Source organism: Lepeophtheirus salmonis, chromosome 2, assembly GCF_016086655.4.
Source record: "Lepeophtheirus salmonis chromosome 2, UVic_Lsal_1.4, whole genome shotgun sequence".
Lineage (NCBI taxonomy): Eukaryota > Metazoa > Arthropoda > Copepoda > Siphonostomatoida > Caligidae > Lepeophtheirus > Lepeophtheirus salmonis.
The window spans coordinates 38,378,245-38,399,206 of NC_052132.2; the positions used below are offsets into that span (position 1 = coordinate 38,378,245).

At 33.0% G+C, this 20,962-nt stretch overlaps 1 protein-coding gene across 1 annotated transcript; it reads right to left on the bottom strand.

Annotated features, from left to right (window-relative positions):
- Window positions 1-18,011: 18,011 nt before the first annotated feature.
- MsrA (methionine sulphoxide reductase A) lies at window positions 18,012-19,684 on the bottom strand. Its single transcript, XM_040707639.2, has 3 exons — window positions 19,565-19,684; window positions 18,964-19,451; window positions 18,012-18,898 (listed from the first exon to the last, which is right to left on the bottom strand). Exons 2-3 carry the CDS (start codon window positions 19,284-19,286, stop codon window positions 18,691-18,693), a joined length of 531 nt encoding a protein of 176 aa, XP_040563573.1. The 5' UTR covers window positions 19,287-19,451; window positions 19,565-19,684; the 3' UTR covers window positions 18,012-18,690.
- Between the last annotated feature and the right edge of the window lie 1,278 nt (window positions 19,685-20,962).

Genomic DNA, 20,962 nt, shown 5'->3' on the forward strand with positions numbered 1-20,962 from the left:
TCACCATCAATTAGCAATGGCCCATTTTCTCCAAAATCTAAATCAAGGGTATCTGCAAGGCCTTCAAAATATATTGATATAAAAACTGTCAATTCCAATGTAGTTTATTGACTACGGTGTGATATTCTTGAAAAAGTAAAAGTGTTTGGAAAAAATCGTTAGACTCAGTATATACAACCTTTATAAATGAATTTGACGATTTTTGTGACTTAGCCCTCTTCAAATGATGGAAGCTAGCAACCCCCTGTTTAAATTCATATATATTTATTTTATTATACATTTTAAAACAATTTACACCTCAGATAGGCGATAATGCTTGTTTTATAGGAGGAAGTTAACATCACGACGATCTAGATATTAAGAAACGAACAAAAAATAAGAAAGAGCACACACGCAACAACTGTTTTTCCTTTTCTAATTTATAATCTTAGATTATATCAAATGACCATTTATTTTTACGCACTGTTTTTTACAACTCTATACTACCAGGTGGTCCATTGAAATCTGAACACTAACTAATGCACTAATTAATTAAGGTTGAGTGATTGAAATTAATTCATATTTCGATGTATTAAATTATAAACAATTAGTTACAAAACAAAACAAAATCTGAACTCTCGCACTTGCCTACAAGTCGAGAACAGGACCCTTGAGCATAATAGACGAATTAAAATTTGCACACTTCAAGCAGTTGAGAGTCTGTAGGATCACCATCTACGTCATCAGCAAGTCTGAAACGTTGAAAAAGACAAACGGGACCTAGAAGAGTTAAAGAAAACAGCCCAGGTAAATCCCCTTCAGTCCATGAGGTCCATGCAAGAGATCTTGGGGTTTTACACCAGAATGTCCAGAGAGCTATAAAAAAAGTGGGCGGAAATAGCCTTGTGAGGTAAGAGAGGCCACTTCTGACATCAGCAATGAATAAAACATATCTCCTCCGTAGTAAGGCACTTTTAAATTATTTTTGAGTAAGTCTTTTGAACTGTATTTGGACACTTTTGCCACATACAACCTTATTCCTACCCACTCGACCACACATTTTGGGTACATGTCCAAACACCGAGGCCCTCAGAGCCACTGTGTGTCAGCACTAAGATTCCATGACAGAGTACTGCATCCGAAGCGTTTACTTGGCCTTCCACCGCCACGTGGAAGTTATCATTGCCTCTGTTTATAGTATTTATTTTGTTGAAGTTATATTGTTAATTAATAAATCATATCTTGTTGAAGTTATATTGTTAATTAATAAATCATATCTTGTTGAAGTTTAAAAGTCAAAGAGTTCAGATTTTAATGGAAAGACAGATAAAGTTGCTTAATATGTATATATATATATCATAATGATAATATTAAATGTGAATGTCTGTGTTTGTATGTCCTTCAATCACGGCCGAAGCAATAGATTTATTTTCCTGAAACTTTTCATATAGGTTCTTAACGCTCAAGAAACGGTTCTGGTAACATTTTTTTATCATCGGGGCCGTGGCAGCCTTTAAATATCATTTTTTAGCACTTCACCTGTACAACCCGAGGGACGGCGGTATTTTGGATATTAGAAAGGTTCTCTGATACTCAGGGAACCGTCGGTGGAAGAATTTAACCTGCCTCAGGGACTAGCATCTCATAACTTGTGGGCAGGGGTCTATTGTAGGATATTAGAAGGTGTTCTTGGTAATTAGAAATGCGGCAATGGTGCAGTTTAAACTGCTTTGAGTCCCAGTACCTGTACAACCTGAGAGTCGAGGTGTATTTTGGGATATTATGAAGGTTCCTTGGTGCTCAGGGAAGGGGCGGTGTGGAAATTTAGCTTGCCTTGGGCCCAGCTGTTCAGCTGTACAACCTACGGACTGGATGTACTATAGAATATTAGAAGGGTTCCTTTTTGCATAAAAACGCAGCGGCGATCGAGTTTAAACTGTCATTTGTCTAAGTACTTCACATGTACAACCTGAGAGCCATTGTGTATTTTGGGATATTTGAAGGTTTCCTAGATGCTCAAGCAAGCGGCTACGAGTCTTCAAGCTCGGCTTCTGACCCAGAATAAAGCAACTACTTCCTCATGGCATGGAAGAAGAGTGCCTATATATTTTAGACTACTCAGAGTCATAAAACCAACATGAGAATCATTCTTAAAATCTTACAGTCTTTATTTTTTGTCTTATACTAAGCAGAATTAATTCATTTTAATTTCTTAATGTACCGGGCAACGCTGGAAAACCCTACTATAGTAATGATAATATTTCAAATATCTGCTGTGTCAACAAAAAGGCAAACTTGTACAAATATTTTAGAAAATTAGAAATTCCTAATTTACTGTTTTATAACATAAATATGTACGGCCCAGTATTGCCTTGACTTATTATGTTCATTTATGGGCTTCATACTATAATTACTGTGAGGGTTTTAGATTACCTAAGAATATTCCCTATAGTTTGAAACCTTCATTGGATATAGGAGGCTTTTTATTTCCGATCTGGCCTTTCAAATATAATTTAATGAGGGAAAAAGTAATTTGTATTTCCACACTTATATAAAACTAAAAATATTTTGATGATTATTAGTCACATTGGATCATACGATAAGGCGTTGTAAAGGTATGAGTATATACTACAAACGCTTACAGGTCAGTATTGCGATTGGACAGTTCAATCGTGAGTAATAGTGCGTTGAGTATAGAGGTCTCAAAGGAAGAAAATCGGCCTATTTTACATTTTTACCAACTGAAAGGGAAAAACACGTTTACGGGCCAATATTCTTGCAGTTCGTATTGCACAACTGTGATTACAGCGATTTGATTCTGGTGTAGTGGAAGTGAATGATTTGCCAATCACTGGCAGGCTTGTCGTCGAAAATGACGATAAAAGCATGCAAAATATAGGAGAGACCGTCATTTTAGCAGTCGTAGGATAACCCAGGAGCTGAACATCGATCATCAAACCGTTTTGAGCCATTTGCAGAAGGATGGATACAAAAAAAAACTCGAATAGGAGAGGAAATGTGTTTCATCAAGACAATGGATGGCCACACACATCTTTGAAGACGTACCAGAAGATCCAGAAGCTCGGATGGGAAGTTGTAATGCATCCACTCTACATTCCGGATCTGGCACTAAGTCACTTTTAAGCACTTGTTCCTGTCCATGGCCAACACACTTGGGGATGTAAATTTGTCCTCATTAGAGACCAGTGAAAATATAGGAACATGAACTTCTACGAAAAGTTCATTATGAACAAGACGGATGATTGTAACACATTGAAATAAAGTGAAAACTATGAAATTACTTTTTTCACAACCTATTACATATATTTGTCATTTATGCCTTATCCTTTATCTGTATGTGAGGGTTATATTTTGACATGAGGATTACAAAATAATTTTAAAGCAGGTAGACAGTAAAGAGTTTTCATATACATAAAGAAAAGACTTTATTCAATACTGCAACTATTGAATAAATAAACGGTTGTTATTGTAAATTGTCAATTGATAATACTAGAAATAAATAAAAAAAATCCTTTGTATTTACAATTATAGTTCTATATTCGTTTTCTAAATAAATCATTCAAACGCTAGAAGGCGGAATATGAAACAATTCTAATATATATATATATATATAAAAAGAGCCCTCTGATAGGCTTAAAATAGGCATTAAACTATTTGATAAAAACTATGATTTATTAATTTCAAATGCCTTTATATATACATATATTATGCTATTTAAAATTTCATTAATACTTTTTTCCCATAAAAATGTAATAAATGCTTGACAAATGGCCTTATGAACTTATTTTAAAGATTGACTTGTCAGAAGACTACACCCGTAAGGTTTGTGCCGGATTGAGAAAGAGGGCGGAGGCTGTCATTGAGACTGAAGGATATTGTGAATAACGTTGTCCATTTCAGTTATAATTCACTGGAAATAAACTAAATTTTATTTTAACTATCTTCACCAACTAATTTTTAATAATGTTTGAAAAACAATCTTCTGTATAAGCTTAAAAATGACGCATGCGGTGGGTTTTAGCTTTGGTCCTGGTTTAAAATTTGTCTTTGGAGAACAACAATAGGAGCTAAGACTAACGGCCACATGAACGCTATTCAAAGGTTTTTTCAGTTATTAGTTCAATTTTTTCTATTCAGGCACTCCAAAATGGAAAAATAGCTTGATTTTTGGTTTAATATCCAAGATGAAGAAAAGACAAATGATATTTTAATATAATCATAGACGGATCCATCCATGTCTCCAGAAGAAAAGAGCTACGAAAAAATATTTTTAATAAAAAATAATTATATTTATTTTTATAAAGCTAATATATAATCGTTAAGAATCCCGACATCATTGGCATATGTTTGTAAATGTATCCTTGAGAATCATAGCATATGATAAGGTCTCTTCAAAGTATCTATGTACAATTAATTTTTGAGGCCTTGTAACAATTTTTCTATCCATCTATGTACTTATATTTATAAGTTATAACAATAATGTTTAAAATACATCCCACTTTAATAGTAAAAATCATTCGACATGTTTTGCCAAAATTTCAATGACACTGAATTTTTATTTAAAAAATATTTGTAATAGGAATACATACAATATATATACAGGATCGTTCAGGTAAATAATAAGGGAAGGAAGTAGAGGTTTGATATTTTATTTACAAGTTCTAATCTTACAAAAAAAAATATTTTAATATGTCCACCATCTTCACCAATCATTCGCTCGATACAATGCTAAAAGGATTTGCCGGCCTTGACCACGTACGGGGAGATACTTTTTCCCAGTTCTTGATGATGGAGACCTTCATGGAGTCGATGCTGTTGGGTAAATTGGCAAAGAGTTTCCTCTCTAACTCTAAGAAGTAATACGTGGGATTCCTATCAGGGGGGAGGGTAGTTAGAGAACCAGGTCTGTGGGTCCAAAAAGGCACCTTATCTTCTTTCAACAAGTTTTGGGTCTTGCAGTCTTGTGAGAGGTGCCCGAGTCTTTTGAAACAGGAACACGACACACCAATGGCCTAAGCTTTCATCCAAAGTATCACTTGGTCAGACAGGAGTTCGCAGTACCTGTAGGCACCAACCCTATCATTTTGGATCAAATAAGATGTGGGGTATGACACTGGCCTTGCTTCCAATGACTACAAGGGTCATGATGCTGACCGGAAACTTGGTTTTAACAACGTAGGAGAGAGAGATTAACTCTCTCTGTAGCCAACCATCTATCGTTCTGGCTGTTGTAGGATCTGTCGACAGTCCATTGTTTCTCATCCGAATATAAGATGATTTGATTAACATGAGACTTCAGATCGTTCAGCAATTTTCTTTAGTTGACCCCCACGGTCCCCTTCATTTTGTGTAAATATATTTCTTTTGTAGAAGCGGTATGACTTCATCTTCAGGTATTTATGTCTCTGAAGAATGTCACGCGGATATTTTCTTGGTGCTTTTTGGACATAATGTTAATGTAAGGGTCCCAGGAGATGCCTCCATAGGCCGTTTTAGAACTACAAGGAATCAGGGAGTGTTTTTTTATCACTCCAGGACTTGTGGACTTTTCTCTTATATCCCCCCTCCTCCTTTCAGTGGTTATAAAAGTCGTAGACTGAGCTCTTTGCCTACCCGAGCGTCTTCTTGATGTACGCTGGACTGTGTGCCGCGCAAAAAATCTGATGATGGTGTTCCTTCGGGTCTACTCCATTCTAAATACTTGTTTGGAATTAAAAGGTGTAGAATTAATCTAAAGATTACCCTCAACCCTCACTTTAAATTTGAAATAACTGAGGTAAATGCTTCCGTTATAGTTCAGTATGGTGTGAAATATGGTCCCGATTTACCTGAACGACCCAGTAGATATATTTGTCTCCAAGTCCTAACAATTACATCACTCCATATATTACTTAATCATGCTTTATGCAATCAGTTAGTTGTTAAAACAAAAGAGTGTCCCACAAATGGTCCTTTGTGAATTGGCAATTGATTTTTTTTTTTTTTTTTTTCCTCCACTCTTTAGAAATGGTCAAAAACTATCCTTGAGATATTCCTTTGTACTCTGAATTCTTTATTGTCTTAGAACAATAATATGCCCTTCAATAATTAATTAATAATTACATTACGATCTTTTTAATTAATATTATTTTATTATCAATATTTTCATTGAAATATTTACAGATTTGCACTCGAGAAAGTTTAGCAGTTGGGATCCTAGGACATGGGTACAAGTAGTATTGAGCCAGTGCTTATTTATTTGGTCGATTCTACCCTAAGGATTGGCCCAATTAGTCCTTGAGACCGGTCCTTCGGACTCACAGTACTTCAAATGATTTAAAAAAAAAGAAAAAAAGTTGAGGGACGTCATTAAGAACCGAACTTTATCAGTTTTAGGACTGCAATGGGAGGGAAAAGGCCGCAATTTTTATTTATAATTATGGACCAACACAACACTAGGTATAAACGATGGGCTCATAAATTATTATTTGTATAATATTCTAGTTAATTTTTTAATATGCACATTAGACTGGTTTTTTCGTGTTAATATCCCTCCCCCTAAACACGTTTTCTACTGGGACCAATAAAAATTGACCGGTAAAGCTGTTGGGCCTCTTATACCATTTTAATTTGAAAAAAATAAATTGATATTTATTTAAAAATTGGCCATTTTAAGCCTTCTGTACCGATATGATGCTACTTTGAGTCAAAAGTTATACTTTATATTTTTTTTTAATATTTGGTTTATCATTAAAAACTATTTTGCAACTTGTTTTTACTAATTTAAGAGGCCTAAGATGTGCTCAAAGATTTGTGGTTTTCCTGTTTGTTGAAAAAAAATGTTCTTCACATTTGCTTAACAACTATTATTTCAAATCACAGCATGAAATTTTGCAATTTCATATTTAGACAAAAATATTTACCCGAAAATATATGCTGAAAATTTACATAAAAAAAGTCATCTAGGTAGTTATAGTTAGGTGCATTAGAGCCTACTAAATCAACTTTGCAACCTTTCCTCCAAAAGGAAGCATATAAAAGGCCCAATATTTGAAGTTATCCGATGTTTCCCATCTCTAGAATTCTTATTCAATAATTGTTGGGAATTGATTACAGCTCTACAAAAGCTAATTATAATTCTACCAATCAATGTTGTTCAGAACCGTGATATAGAAAATGTAAATAGAATATCGACATACTTGGTATTTTATTGTGTTTGTAAGATAACACCGACTGTTAGGTATTATTGACTCAAATACCCAAGTTAACATAAGCAGTATGTTACCTAATTTTGGAGAGAGAGTCATCCTATATGCTATAGCCTGTGTGCAGACACTTTGCTGAAATATACATGTAAATATATATTCATTGATCTTTCCTACTGAAATGTTATGTAATTATTCCCATTTTAAGACGATAAAGTGTTCGATTATTTACCACAAATTGCAATAATTAAGTTTTCATTCATTAATCATTGATTCATTTCATTATGAGAATGCCTCATCAGTTGACTCGAACTGCTATTAGATCCGTTGTAACACAAATCATGACAACCACCCAATGAAGAAATACATTAGAAAGAAAAAAATGTTTAAAGAAGTCTGAAAGGAATGAGTTATTAATTAATGAAAACATAATTCTTGTAATTCCTGGCAAATTATGCAATATTTTACTTCTTGAAATGTGAGTAACATTAATGGGAATCCACATTAAATAGTATTGCAGCAAGAATCCTTCTATACTAACCCCGGAACATTGTCACACTTGGATAGAACAAACCAATATGTTTATATATTTGTCGTAAATAATATTAAGCGAATTACTAATGTATTATTATTCATCATGAAGTTTGATCAAAATACGGGCAATTTTCTTGACTGGCAATTTTTCTACATGGCAATCTTCCACTGGCAATTTTCTCCAAGGGAGTTTTCCGCGCACGAGATCAAATATTTAATCACATCTCAATACTCGATTTTGTCCGTTTTCACAAAAAAACGCACATCGACTCACTCAAACGGCTGTTACATAACAACTGCGCTTCCAAAATGGCTGAAGCTTTGGTGAGTAACTGTCAAGAGAACTAGATAGATTTCAACAGCTTTTATTTAAAGTACCGCCATCTTCACGTTGAGATTAGAAACTTTTCTGACCCACCTCTTATTTACAATTCTTAATATCTGAATAGCCTTGGATTGAATCATTTAAAAATTATCAGACCAGAAAATGAGACATGAGTGATTGACGAGCTATTATCATATTGACACTGATGTTTTCTATAGGTTATATAAAATGTAAACCTTTTGAAAGGATGTCATGATAATTTAACTCAAGGCACGAATAATGATTATGTCATTGTGAATAACATATCCAATACATTAGTGGTTCTCCAACTTTTAACAATGTGTAGCACTTATTATTAGAGAGAGTAACCATTTTTTTTTTTTTTTTTAGAAAATATGTTTTGGATCTTAAGTTTTTTACAAAATTATTTTCGGTTTTATATCGCCAGTGGTCGCATACCACAGTGTGAGAACCACTGCAAATTGTAATATATTATTGTATTTATATATTAGCGTGACTACCTAGCATTACTCAGAGTTACTAGGCGTCGACAACACGGCGTTACCTCACTAACACAAAAGTGTCAGCTATTATTGTCATCTATCGATGTTTAAAACTAGAGGCGATGGAGATGGAGGGGTTGTAGCCCCCCTCACCGTAAAACATGGTATTTAAGCATTTTGTTTTTATCACATTGAAATTATCGTTTCGTGGGGAAATGTAAAATTGGGAAAGAGTGAGGATTTATTTATTAAAAAAGGTAATTTCGTCAAATTCAAGGACGGTGGAAAAAATAAAAGTCCTGGGGCCACCCCAAAAAGAGGCAAATTTATACATCATGTTATTTTTCGAAGAAGGCTTTACTAAAATATAGACTTATTAACACATATAATAATAAAATATATATATGAACAGGGGCGTCCGCAAGATTATACATTGGAGAGATTGGTTTTTGAAATTAAATTTTGTGGAAAAAAAATTCATAAATCCATAACTATTCACAAAAAATTAAATTCTTTAGAAAAAAAATTGAAATGTTTAATTTTTTTGAAAAAAATTTCAAAAATTAAATTTCAAATATTAACTTTTTTGGAAAGAAAAATTCACTAATCCATAACTATTCATAGAAAATTAAATTTTAATTCAAATGCTAAATTTTTTGGAAAAAAAATCAAAAATCAACAGCTATTCAAAGAAAATAAAAAATTTTGGAAAAAAAAATTAAAAACTAAATCTTTAGGAAGAAAAAATTCGAACACTAAATTTTTTGGAAAAAAATTTCAAAAAGAATTCTTCACAATAAATTAAATTTTTTGGAAAATATTTCAAAAATCCACAGTTGTTCCTAAAATAATAATATTTTTGGAGAAAAATTTAATTTTTTAAATTTTTTTTCAAAAAAATTCAAAAATCCATAGCTATTTACAGAAAATTAAATTAAAATTCAAATATTAATTTTTTGAGTAAAAAAAAAAAAATCATTAATTTGGGGTGGGTGTGAGGGGAAGGGGGCTACAGCCCCAGCCTTCCACTCCCTGCAGACACCCCTGATAATTCCCTATTAAATTGATCATACACTAAAGATTTAACGAAAGTTTGAGTAAAAATAGATTGTGAAATTTATCGAAGTTAAAAAAAAATTATGAGGATAATTATATTATTTCCATGAACAAGCTTTTCCATCATTACAAAATATCATTGATTACACAAGAAAAGGATAAGAACAAGAGAACATAATTTTCTACATGCTAAACATTAGTCGTCAAACCATGATTCCCTTCTTATTTTCTATAACTTCATGAATTGACTCCCTTGAATTTACTATGAATGAGTATGTTAATTCATTATTTTTAAGATCTGTTTCACTCTTAAAAATATCAAACTTTAGAATTTAATTTTTATGCGAATACCAGATCGTTAAATTACTCTGGAATGTAAAACAGATCATTTAGGATACAAAAAGACGGAGAATAAAAATTCACACAATACACATTAATTATGAATCTGGCCACAATCAGCCTCAATGACAGCCTCCGGAACCCCTTGCACACATTAGCAACGTAGTCCTTTTTCATGATCCTGGTTAATGAAGGTCTTCAGGGTATCAATATTCGGGTGGCGGACTTCGCAGGCCTTCTTCTCAATTTACCACCAAATGGTGTAATCCAGTGATTCAGATCTGGGCTCTGAGGGGGCCAAAGGTTCTTGGACGAGAAGTTCATGTTGCTACCCATCCACTCTTTTACAATATTAGCTGTATGGGCCGGAGCCCTGTCCTGCTGAAATACGTACGTGGCCATGTTGGACTTCTTCATGGTCTTGGTGATTGATGGGACCACATTTTCCTTCAACACCTGTCAATTAGTCGGCCGAGGGTAACCGTTATACAACAGGGAAACAAATTGGAGGCATTTTTTCTCCAGTTGATTCCACAATCCCCAAAATCATCACAGAGGACGGATGTTTGGTCTTGTTGACTGTCCTGGTGCTTTTATCAACCTTGGCAAAGCATTCCATCCGATCATTTTGCTTGTTGTAGACAGGGTCAACTTTAAAAAGTCTTTTCATCAGAGAAAAAAATTACCTGGTTGGGGTTGTGCATCAGATCATTCAAGAGTTGTTGACATCGTTGAAGACGGAGTACTTTATGACTATGGGACAGGAGTGGCCTCTTAATTCTTCAATGCGACTTTCTTCCACCCTTTCGAATGGCTTTGCCCACAGTAGACCGATGCAACTTCTTCTTCTTCTTGGCGTGTTCTGACATCTTCATTGTTAGGTTAACCTTAAAGGCCCCATGATGTCTTCAGGCTTCACTTTGTTGGGTCTTCCACTCTTAGGTTTGTGCTTAAGTTGTCCCCCATCAGCCAAACGATATCTGATCCGACAGTTTAAGACCTTCATGAAATCCGAGGTGATTAAATTGATTATGCCTCTTCTTGCCTCTATCTCGACGTATAGATTGTTGTGTCTTGACGAGGTTTCGAGACACAATCCATTTAATAGGAACACATCTATGTTCGTATTAAAAACATTAATCAATACTACTCTGACAATTATAATCCATACAGGCTATTGATACTAATAAAAGATCAAAAAGGACTTTACATACATCTTAAATATTCATAATAATAAGAAGATAAGAGAAATAACAATAATATGAACAGGGGAGATTAAAGGGGAAGGAGAAACTTTTAACATACTCTACATCCCCCCTCCTGAGCGTGTAATCAATGCAGGTGTTTAACCAGGTTCCGCTTCATGAAAATTCGCTGTTTATCCGCTTCATCCATAGGCACAGACATCTAACTGAAAAACATTGGTGTAGGGGGGGCACCATAAAACTATAAAAGCTTGCACACCGGCAAGACAACTCCATTTCAAGCACGCCACCGAGCAATACTTTGGACTGAACAAAATATTTCCGCCGTGCTTCCAGCACGTGCAACGGAGAAAGGAGACAACCACTCCTCACATGAACACTCTGCTCGTACGTCAGAGAAACCACCATCTCCATCTGAGTATCTTTCTCCAAGTCTGGGGGATCACGAGCCCTCGGCTCGTCTACAGGAGAGAACAAAACATTCTCCAAAGGAGTACCATCATCCATGGGACAATCCTGGCCTATCAGCCCATCCAGGGGAGAAACCATTCCCTTCCCCCACTGTACATAGTGATATTGTACATAAATGATGCCATGGAGTAATTTTAATTTTTTTGACAGAAATTCGCATTCCCCATAGTGTTTAAAATGTGAGATTATGTCAGGTTTTGATTGGATAGAGGGTGCACTACTGGTTATTCTTATATGAAACAGTGCCTATATGAACTGAAAAATAATTTGGGGCTTAATGTTGATATTTTTACTACATTAAATGAAAAAAATTTCAATAAATCTTGATTAAGCTCCATCAAATGGCTTTAAGAATAAAAAAAGACTTAACTCCTACATTGAATTTCAATTGAGACCAACGATAAACACTGATATTTGAATTAAATCAAAGTAATATGTACTAAAAATGGATTTATTTGTAGAATCCAAGGCCCTAGTATCGCCGCAAACCCTCATAAAATTTGATACGATAATCATGACTGAAAACATAATAAAATGTGAAAAATCCAAGCTGAATGTAAAGTTTAATTCACAAGAAAATGATGCTTGCTACAAAATAGCTTCTCTGAAGACTCATATTGATATTGTAAAGAAGTATTCAAAGATTGATTTTTTTAATATATATTGAATTAGCCCTGTGATAAAAAAAAAAAGTTGCTAAAACTATAGTAATTTTTGCAAATCCTGTAAACCCCCTCACAAAATGAAAAAATGAAAGAGACTATCAAATTACTGAAACAGATTATGAATGAATCTGTATTGAAAAATTGGTAACTACATGAGGGCAGGAATAATTACCGTGAAGTAAATGGTTTCCAATTTCTCCAACAAATTCTAAACATACTTTCATAAATTGATATGAAACCATTTGGCAGTAGACATAAAAAAATGACTAGTTTTTGACAACAAACTAGTTAATAGTTAATACTTACATTAGATTAGTGTGTAATAAGGATTTCTCTTTTTAATGTAATTACATATTTTCAATGTTAGGCAAATAAATCTTTTAAAAAACTTATTGAACATTGATTAAAACTTGTTTGCAGCAATGAGATTTTTATTTTTGTTGAAGATCTTGGATCATACCCTGGCCATGTTATGGGAGAGAATCCACAGAAAAGAACTTACATTTATATTTTATTCTATGTATGTTAACAATTCAATACCTAAACAAAAAAATCATATCAATAATTAACTTTATTTTATGTAACTTTTTCTCCTGATTTCAGAATTGCCAATATTTCCTTTATTTAATGGACAGTAACGAAGTCACTTGAATTTTTCAACAGAAATTCCCACATCCTCATAGATATTTACAATTTGAGAAGGTGCCCTTGTGAGTTGTAGACATTCTTTTGTATCAGAGTCCCTATAGGCTAGAATTACAACGATTTTACACCTATTCTTCTCTGAGTCCAACAATGACTTACACTTATAACATCTGAGCAAACTTCATTGTTACTCTCCGTCTTACATGAACACTAACAGTGCCGTATGTCAGGAAGATTTTTCGGTCCGCTTTACAAGGGTGAACGGTTGATTTTAAGTGGTGAACGTGGGATATTTAAACAGGAGAAATGCTACAGCACAGATTAGATCTTGCAAGAATATCGTCCAATGGACGGTCTGAACGTAATTTTCTTCAAGCATACATTTGGAAAAATCAAATCAAAAGAAAAAACTTATGTCCTCATGTGGTTCTTGAGCCTTTTGAGACAGGAGAATGACCGCTCCGCTCACAGCTACTGATGGGTATTGAGGCCAGGATCACAATCACCTTGTATAGCTCCAGCATCAGGAGGAACACTCCCGAGCTTATCAACTCCGCAGCAATTTGTGACGAAACCATGTCTTCTTTGTCAATATCTGCCTTGAGAAATATAAATTTTAAACATATGATGCAAAATGAAACATTATAATATTAACCTTGAATTACTGGAAGATTGCACGGTCTAACTGGAGCTGCTAGAGATCAAGTTTGTAGTTTCTGGCGACACACTCCATGACACAGGTCTCCACCTCACTGTCATTGACGATTGCAATGAGATCCATTGTGATGTCTGTATCATAGGTGGCGAATCTAGTCTCAATCTCCGATACAATCTCATTTATTGCAACATCGAAATGTGTTTCACGGAAGTAGGATTCAGTTGTTCCTTTCCACTTTACTCTCCTTGGAATCTTCTCCTCCTTGAAGTTCAAATCAATAGAGTCTTCCTGGTCAGCTACAGATTTCAGCTCAGACGATTTCAACTCAGCTAGTTTCCAGATTGATTCAAAGCGTTTCTCATTCTTAAGATCTTTAAGAGTCCTGATCACTAGGTTGATTTGTTTTCGGGCCTTTGTTAGGTCAACCTTTCTGCCTTGAAGTTCATCTACAAGCTAGATGTGTGTCTTAGGAGTGTCTTCAACAGTTCAATACCGAAAACAAATTCATAACTAAAGATGCTGTTTAGCAGAGAAGTTGCTGTTGAACTCGACAATGTATTTTTATCTTTTCTCATTATTCTTTCAGGACCATATGTTTGTAACTGTTTTCATGCACAATTTCCCATTATGAGGGTCTTTATGAATCTGACCATCTCTAGAGGTACAGCATGTACGACATTGTAGTGGAGACTCCATCTGGTGGCAGAATGGTTCTTCAGGGTCATCATCTTCGTTAGCTCCTCATCTTCAATTCAAATCTTCGCCGACTTGTAGATTGCTGACCTCTTTGGTGACCCTTCAATAATGTTGTATAAAATTTGCACCGTCCCCATTGTATCTCTCAATAGGATTATATCTGAGAGAAGATCCTTGACCACAAGGATGAGGACATGGGCAATTCTTTTAAAAGTACTTTACAGCCAAAAATAAAAAACAAAGACACACAGAACATTTTTCATATGGATTTAAATTACTTCACATTGAGTGAATATTTGAGTTAGATATTATGTTTAACGTTACTGGCTGCAACCAATGTTAAAAGTATTTCTATTAATCTTGGCTGCAATGTATTTGTTCAATGTCGTCTACATGTCGGGGTTTAGTTGAAAAAACTATTTATTTTTATAAAAAATACACGAATCTCATAATCATATATTCAAAGGTTCAATAATTTATGATTATAAAATGGCAGATAATATTTCAAAGAGATATTACGGTCAATTATAGGGTTTGAATTCATATTTCTGGGATGAATTAAGATACTGTATATTAATTGTAGTGTAAAATCTCCGTTTTATCTATTTGACTTAATTTGGTCCCAATAGTCTTAGACTTATAATTTATTAATTCCTAATTCTATAAATGCAGCAGTGAATTTTAGCTACTTTAAGTACAATTTGCTGTGCCTCCAAAGGATTAAGCAAAATCGTTTGTTCATTGAAATGAACCATTATTTGTTGGAAAATGTATTCCATGTTCAATTATGAGGAAAAATATTCTAGCTTCCTTTTGGGTTGACGCGCTACAAATATGTAATTTTATTATAATGACTCAGTACTATTAACAGTTGTTCATAAGTCATATATAATAGATTTTAATAATTAATTATGACATAATTCATCTATATTTACATATGGGATTGGTGGACGTTTGGGTAAGGTTGTTGTTTGGTTTTTTTGATACTCCGATGCGGACAAAGTGCAATACTAACGTACGGTTATGTGCACTGAAACAAGTAAATAATTAAATAATAATGATAACAGCTTTAAAAAATAAAAAATCATGTTTAGGTTGCAACTATAAAAAATTCTTACCCTTCTCGTTCATATTTTATACATATCTATCTATATCAAGAGCTCCGTCTTTTGATTCTTGGAGGTCAGTTATATTTTTCAAATTTACCAACCTACATTTCATTTTTCACGCCTCTAATATGATGTGGTCATCAATAAGATCAAGTTTTTGGACTCTCTTTTTTAGAATGTGTAACATGATTTCTAGAAGAAAAAAATTATTTTTCATTCAATAGGCCTTCCAAATGTGTTTTCAATTTTTTTAATGTCACTGCGCAAATACCCCAAAAAAATTCGGCTGACATAACATTTTTTCTCCATACTCCATGTACTACCGTGACACTGGCCTTGTCAATATCCCCACTCTATTGTTTTGATGCCCTTGTTGATGCACTAGACCACGCGTCCTTTTAAATAAAACCTAAAACGTCGTATTATAAGTATTTTATCCATAAAATCCTTCATTGTCTAACAGTTGTATTCTTTTATAGGAATTCAGTGTTGGAAATGATCACAGAATATTTGTTGACAAGGAGATAAGATTTTTGTTCGAGTTTTACTTTTACATATCTGTTAAGTTTGTACCTTTTAACTCTTTATGTTGTGTGTTGAAATAAATGAGCGTTTGTTCAGTAAAGTATTTTATAGATATAGTATGTATTTGAAGCATAATTGCAAAATCAAGGTCATTCTCCATTTACATATAATGGTTATGCCATTATTTATTTGTTTGCCAATCCTTATTCAACTCCTGCTTTCAATGATTTACCATTCACCAAAAATGACGTAAATTCAAGTTAAACCTTAAAGAAGTTGTTTCATTATGATTATGTGGGAGATATTGACTACAAGAATGTAGTTCTATTCTAACTATCTAAAAGCGTACATTGTTGTATTTAACATACTGTATGTTATTTTTTGTCTCCCTTATTTCTTAAGTCTAAGTTCCTGACACTTTGTTTCCGTGTCCCTGGCATTAGCCACTCTCAACAATTTTGGGGACGAGTCTGTATTTTAATTATCATCTACTTATTCAGGTATATCTAAATACACGACACAAAAGTATATTTGAAAAAATCCCTTAAGTAAAATCCTTGATGTACATTGTAGCTGTAGTGTTATGTTAGTCCTTATTTATTCGGTCCAGTCCATTCTTAAGACCGGTCCTATCAGACCTTGGCACCAGTCCTTAAGTCTATCGGTTCTTCCAACTGTCAGTACTACAACTGATTAAAAAAAGAAAAAATAAAGTTGATGGACGTCATTAAGGACCTAAACTTAATAAGTTTTAGGACTGATATCAGGAATAGGCATGGTCCCAGCCCTTCATTTGATTATAAAAAGTGGGACCCGCATAGGGTAAATATTTAAATTAAAATATCATTTTGAAAAATTATCATAAATGTATTTTCTAAAATATTTCATTCAAATATAAAAAATGTCATTTGAAATCTTAAAATACGTAATTAAAGTATTCTGGTTAAAAAAATCAAATTTATTGTTTCAAAAATAAAACAAAACTGGAAATTGAATTTAAAATTACAAGGAAAAGAACCCTGGACACCATTATCTTTGCTCTGACCCCCGCTCACATTGAAACAGATCATGGGTGTACTGAGTCAATTACTTTAGATAAAGTTCTCCTAAAATACGTCCTCAATGGCTTGTAATAGTTTGTGTCGATTGCAGAATACAATTCAATCATATTTAAAAACATATCAAAATTCACTAATAATTACTTAAATTCACAATTACAAACGAATTTCCCTACCAGACTCTAACTTGAAACAACTTTGACTCCCTTATTTACAAGATTTTGTATAAGTAAAGTCAAGCCTCACAGTTATAGGCTCTAAAATTACAATCAAAAACAATAAAATCCCAAATCTTGATCAACATAATCAATTTATAATCTCCCGCTCCCAACATATTATAATGTTTACTCTTTCAAGATTCGACCAGTTAATGCTGTAAGGATTAATGTTTATTAAATTAGATAATATTCGATTGTAATGTCATTATTTGTATACGTCCATCAAGGAGTAAATTATAATAAGTAACCCGTTATTCAAATAGTGATAAAAATAAATAATAATTAATTATGTATTTTAGGATAATCACATTATGTGTCCTAAATTAGCTATCGAATTTTATATCATTTAGATGTTTGGAGTTACATGAATTCCCTGATCAGCAATATAGATAAGATTTTAAGACATAATGGAATCTGAATACATTTTTATTCCAATTTATCCTAATAAAATATTCAGAGAAAACAAAGAAATTAGCGTGGCCATCGTGTATAATATGACTGGATTTAGATAGACCATTAAACATGTAACCGATTTCTAACTAAAGAGTGAGCATACTCGAAACTTTTTTATGCTTAAAGAATATACAGTCAAATCCGGCTAAGAGTAACTCCTTGGCTCCTCCAAAAATGTCGCTATTGTCTAGAGTGAAGAGAAAAAAAACATTTTTGATTACTAGATATAATTTTTTTTTTAAATTCCGAATATTTTTGGAAAAAATTTCAAATATTCAATAATTTATTTTTTACTGCGTTTACTAATGAACAAAAAAAAGAAGAAAAAAGTACATGAGTGACCTACACAATCAAATAAGGGAATGTGTTATTAGTTTCCAAGCATATTTATTTAATATATTCAGTGATTTTTCAGTGGTTTTTTTTTATAATGAAGATTGGTTATTATTTTTCCCGATTTCTTTAATAGTAAGGATTGTCCAGTCCATTATATTGAACGAATCTTCATCCAACATTATAATAGAATAAACAAATGAAATAATAAATTAAAATCAAAAAATACATTTATCTTTCTATTTGTGAATTTTGAAGGATTATTTTTTTATGTAAAAATAACGTCCAAAAGTTGCAGTTAATATTTGTGTCAGAGAAAAGGTTAAATTTAAGCGAATTTTTTCTTACTACGCATTGACTGTATAATTGTAAATTATACATAAATTATTTATATGAAACATAGTCAAGTATTTATTAAAGAATTTATATATCCTTAAAATGGTTATAATAGCTAACTATGAATGATTAAATTGAATCTTATTTTTCAATAATGAGCCAAAGCGAATTAAATTACTTATGACTGAAATAAATAAGACAGATTTTTGACAAAATAGTACTTTCAATTCAAAATAATTTCAAAATATACTCATTCAAGATAAACAATACTAAAAAACATCATAAAAAAGAAATTTCAAAGTGTTTACTTTCTTTTTTAGTCACAGGGATTGCTGTATCATGAGAGATTAAATGAAATTCTTTTTGAATAATAATTATTAATTAAAGGCTTTATTGATTTCAAGAATGTCTTCTTTAGAGAGATTTAATAATTTCATATCCTCTTTGAATTGAAGGCCAGTCCCTGCTCCTGAAACATGTCCATTCAATTTTGTAGCCAATGGGGATGTGGCAAGTTTCGATGGGGTGAATTTAAAGTATTTCATCAAATCAGGAAGTTGACTCAGGTAGAATTTCTGATGGTAACTGAAATAATAAGATAATAATCAATTAGGATGTATGTGCAAATGTCTTAAAGGATGGGACCCTACTCTTCTGCGAGATAGAACTCTTTAGCAGGCAAAAGCTTTGTTACAACTTTTCTATTTTTTGATTTCTCAATTTTTTCAATACTCTGAGTCGCTATTTTCTGTTGTTCTTCATTGTGGTAAAAGATAGCAGACATATACTGATTTGACTTTTTGCCAAACGGATCATGCTTCCTCCAAAAAAAGTTTAAAACTTCTTCGTAGGGAAGGACCTCGGAATCGAATTGAACTTCTACACTCTCTGTGTGATCACTTAGTCTATGATAGGTTGGATTGGATGAGCTTCCACCTGTGTAGCCCACTCGAGTAAGGATGACGCCTCGCATCGCTCCAAACTGAGCATCGGGAAACCAAAATCATCCCATTCCAAACGTTGCCTTTGTCAATCCCTCCATTTTCAATAGAATGCCTGACATTGATTTAACTCACGAAGTTGGACCTCTTCTAAGTCAAGATTGTAACAGATAAATACGATTACGTATTTCCTACACCTAAAATATAATATAAAATGAAATATTGAAAGAAAGGTTGGCAGGCCGAGGATGGGTTCATAAGAGAAAAAGAACAGAAGAGAACAGCGAACAGCGCATGACGTTTACGTTACCACTAAATACTATGTCGTTGTTACAAGTTACCACAAATATCCAGTATCTTTCTAAAATCTATACAATATATGTATAGTAAATATTTCAATATTATATAAATCATATGCTTATTATAAAATTCAACACTTTGTTTTTAATACTTATTATTTATGTAACAACTATACTCTTAAATATATTCGCTTCCTTATGTAATTAAAGTTATAGAGGCTGAATAATGCACCGAAATATAATTTTTTTTTATCTCTATGGATATAATACACATAGAGACAATGAATTTTTTATCTAATATCTGGAGTAGAACTAGCCACTAGGCTCTGTTACTCAAACTTATACCAGATAAGTTTATTTATTACATTTAAAAATCAAATGGCAGAACTTAAATGAGCTTGTACAATTTTAGTCCCTTATTATTTCATCAACATCAGATAATCTAAACAACGTCACGTGCTACAATTGATATTTCTTCCCCCAAAACAACATTTTAAAACTGAAATAAAATAAAAAAATATTGAAAAATTTATGCTATGTCATAGTGTACATCCTTTTTCAAAAAGATTTTCCCTAACTTTAATAGATAAAATGTTCGATTTAAGCTTCATTTATAGTAAATTTTATATGATTGACTTGTAGAAAAATCTGTATCACTTACAGGTTGAGACACATACTTCAAGCATGGATTACTTAAAATATTAAGTAATCCATATAAAGCATGACCATGCTTTAAGGAAGTTTTTTTAATTAACCCTCTGTAAAATAGTAAGGCCCATCAATAACAAAACTGCGATTAAAATTGTAATCAAAAAATTTAATTTAAAAACAAAAAAAAAATTCCTCTTGTCTTATCTGTGACGTCATCAAAATACCCAGGACAAAAGTAAACAAAAGCAAAGAAATCTCCTATCGACAAACCATGTATAAATATTATATAGTCATGGCGGTGCATACAGTCTTGTACTTTATATTATATTACTTATTAGTAATAACTCAATAAGTAATAAGTTATTAGTAATAAGTTATTACATACACGTTTGAAACGTTTTCAAGCGTGTACGATTTAAAATATTTTTAACACGTTTAAACTTTCAATGAAAGGTTTTCTAACTATCCTAACGCTATTGCCACACGTTTCAGACTTTTATTGGTCCTTAGATGCAGACAAGGTTGCGCCCGCTTCAGGTTCTATCGGTTCTTTCATTTCAACGGTCTTGGTTCCGGTCTTCGGGCTCGGAGCTTTTTTATACGGGCTCAGTTTGGTAAGAGGCACTTTAAAACATGAGGCTTCGCTAGAAAATTCGGGACCAGGAAATGATATTAGATACCAACAGGGCAATAGCTACCTTGTGTAGTACCCCAAGTTCCAGGAGGGGGACCTAAAACTAGGGTTGCTTAAGACAATG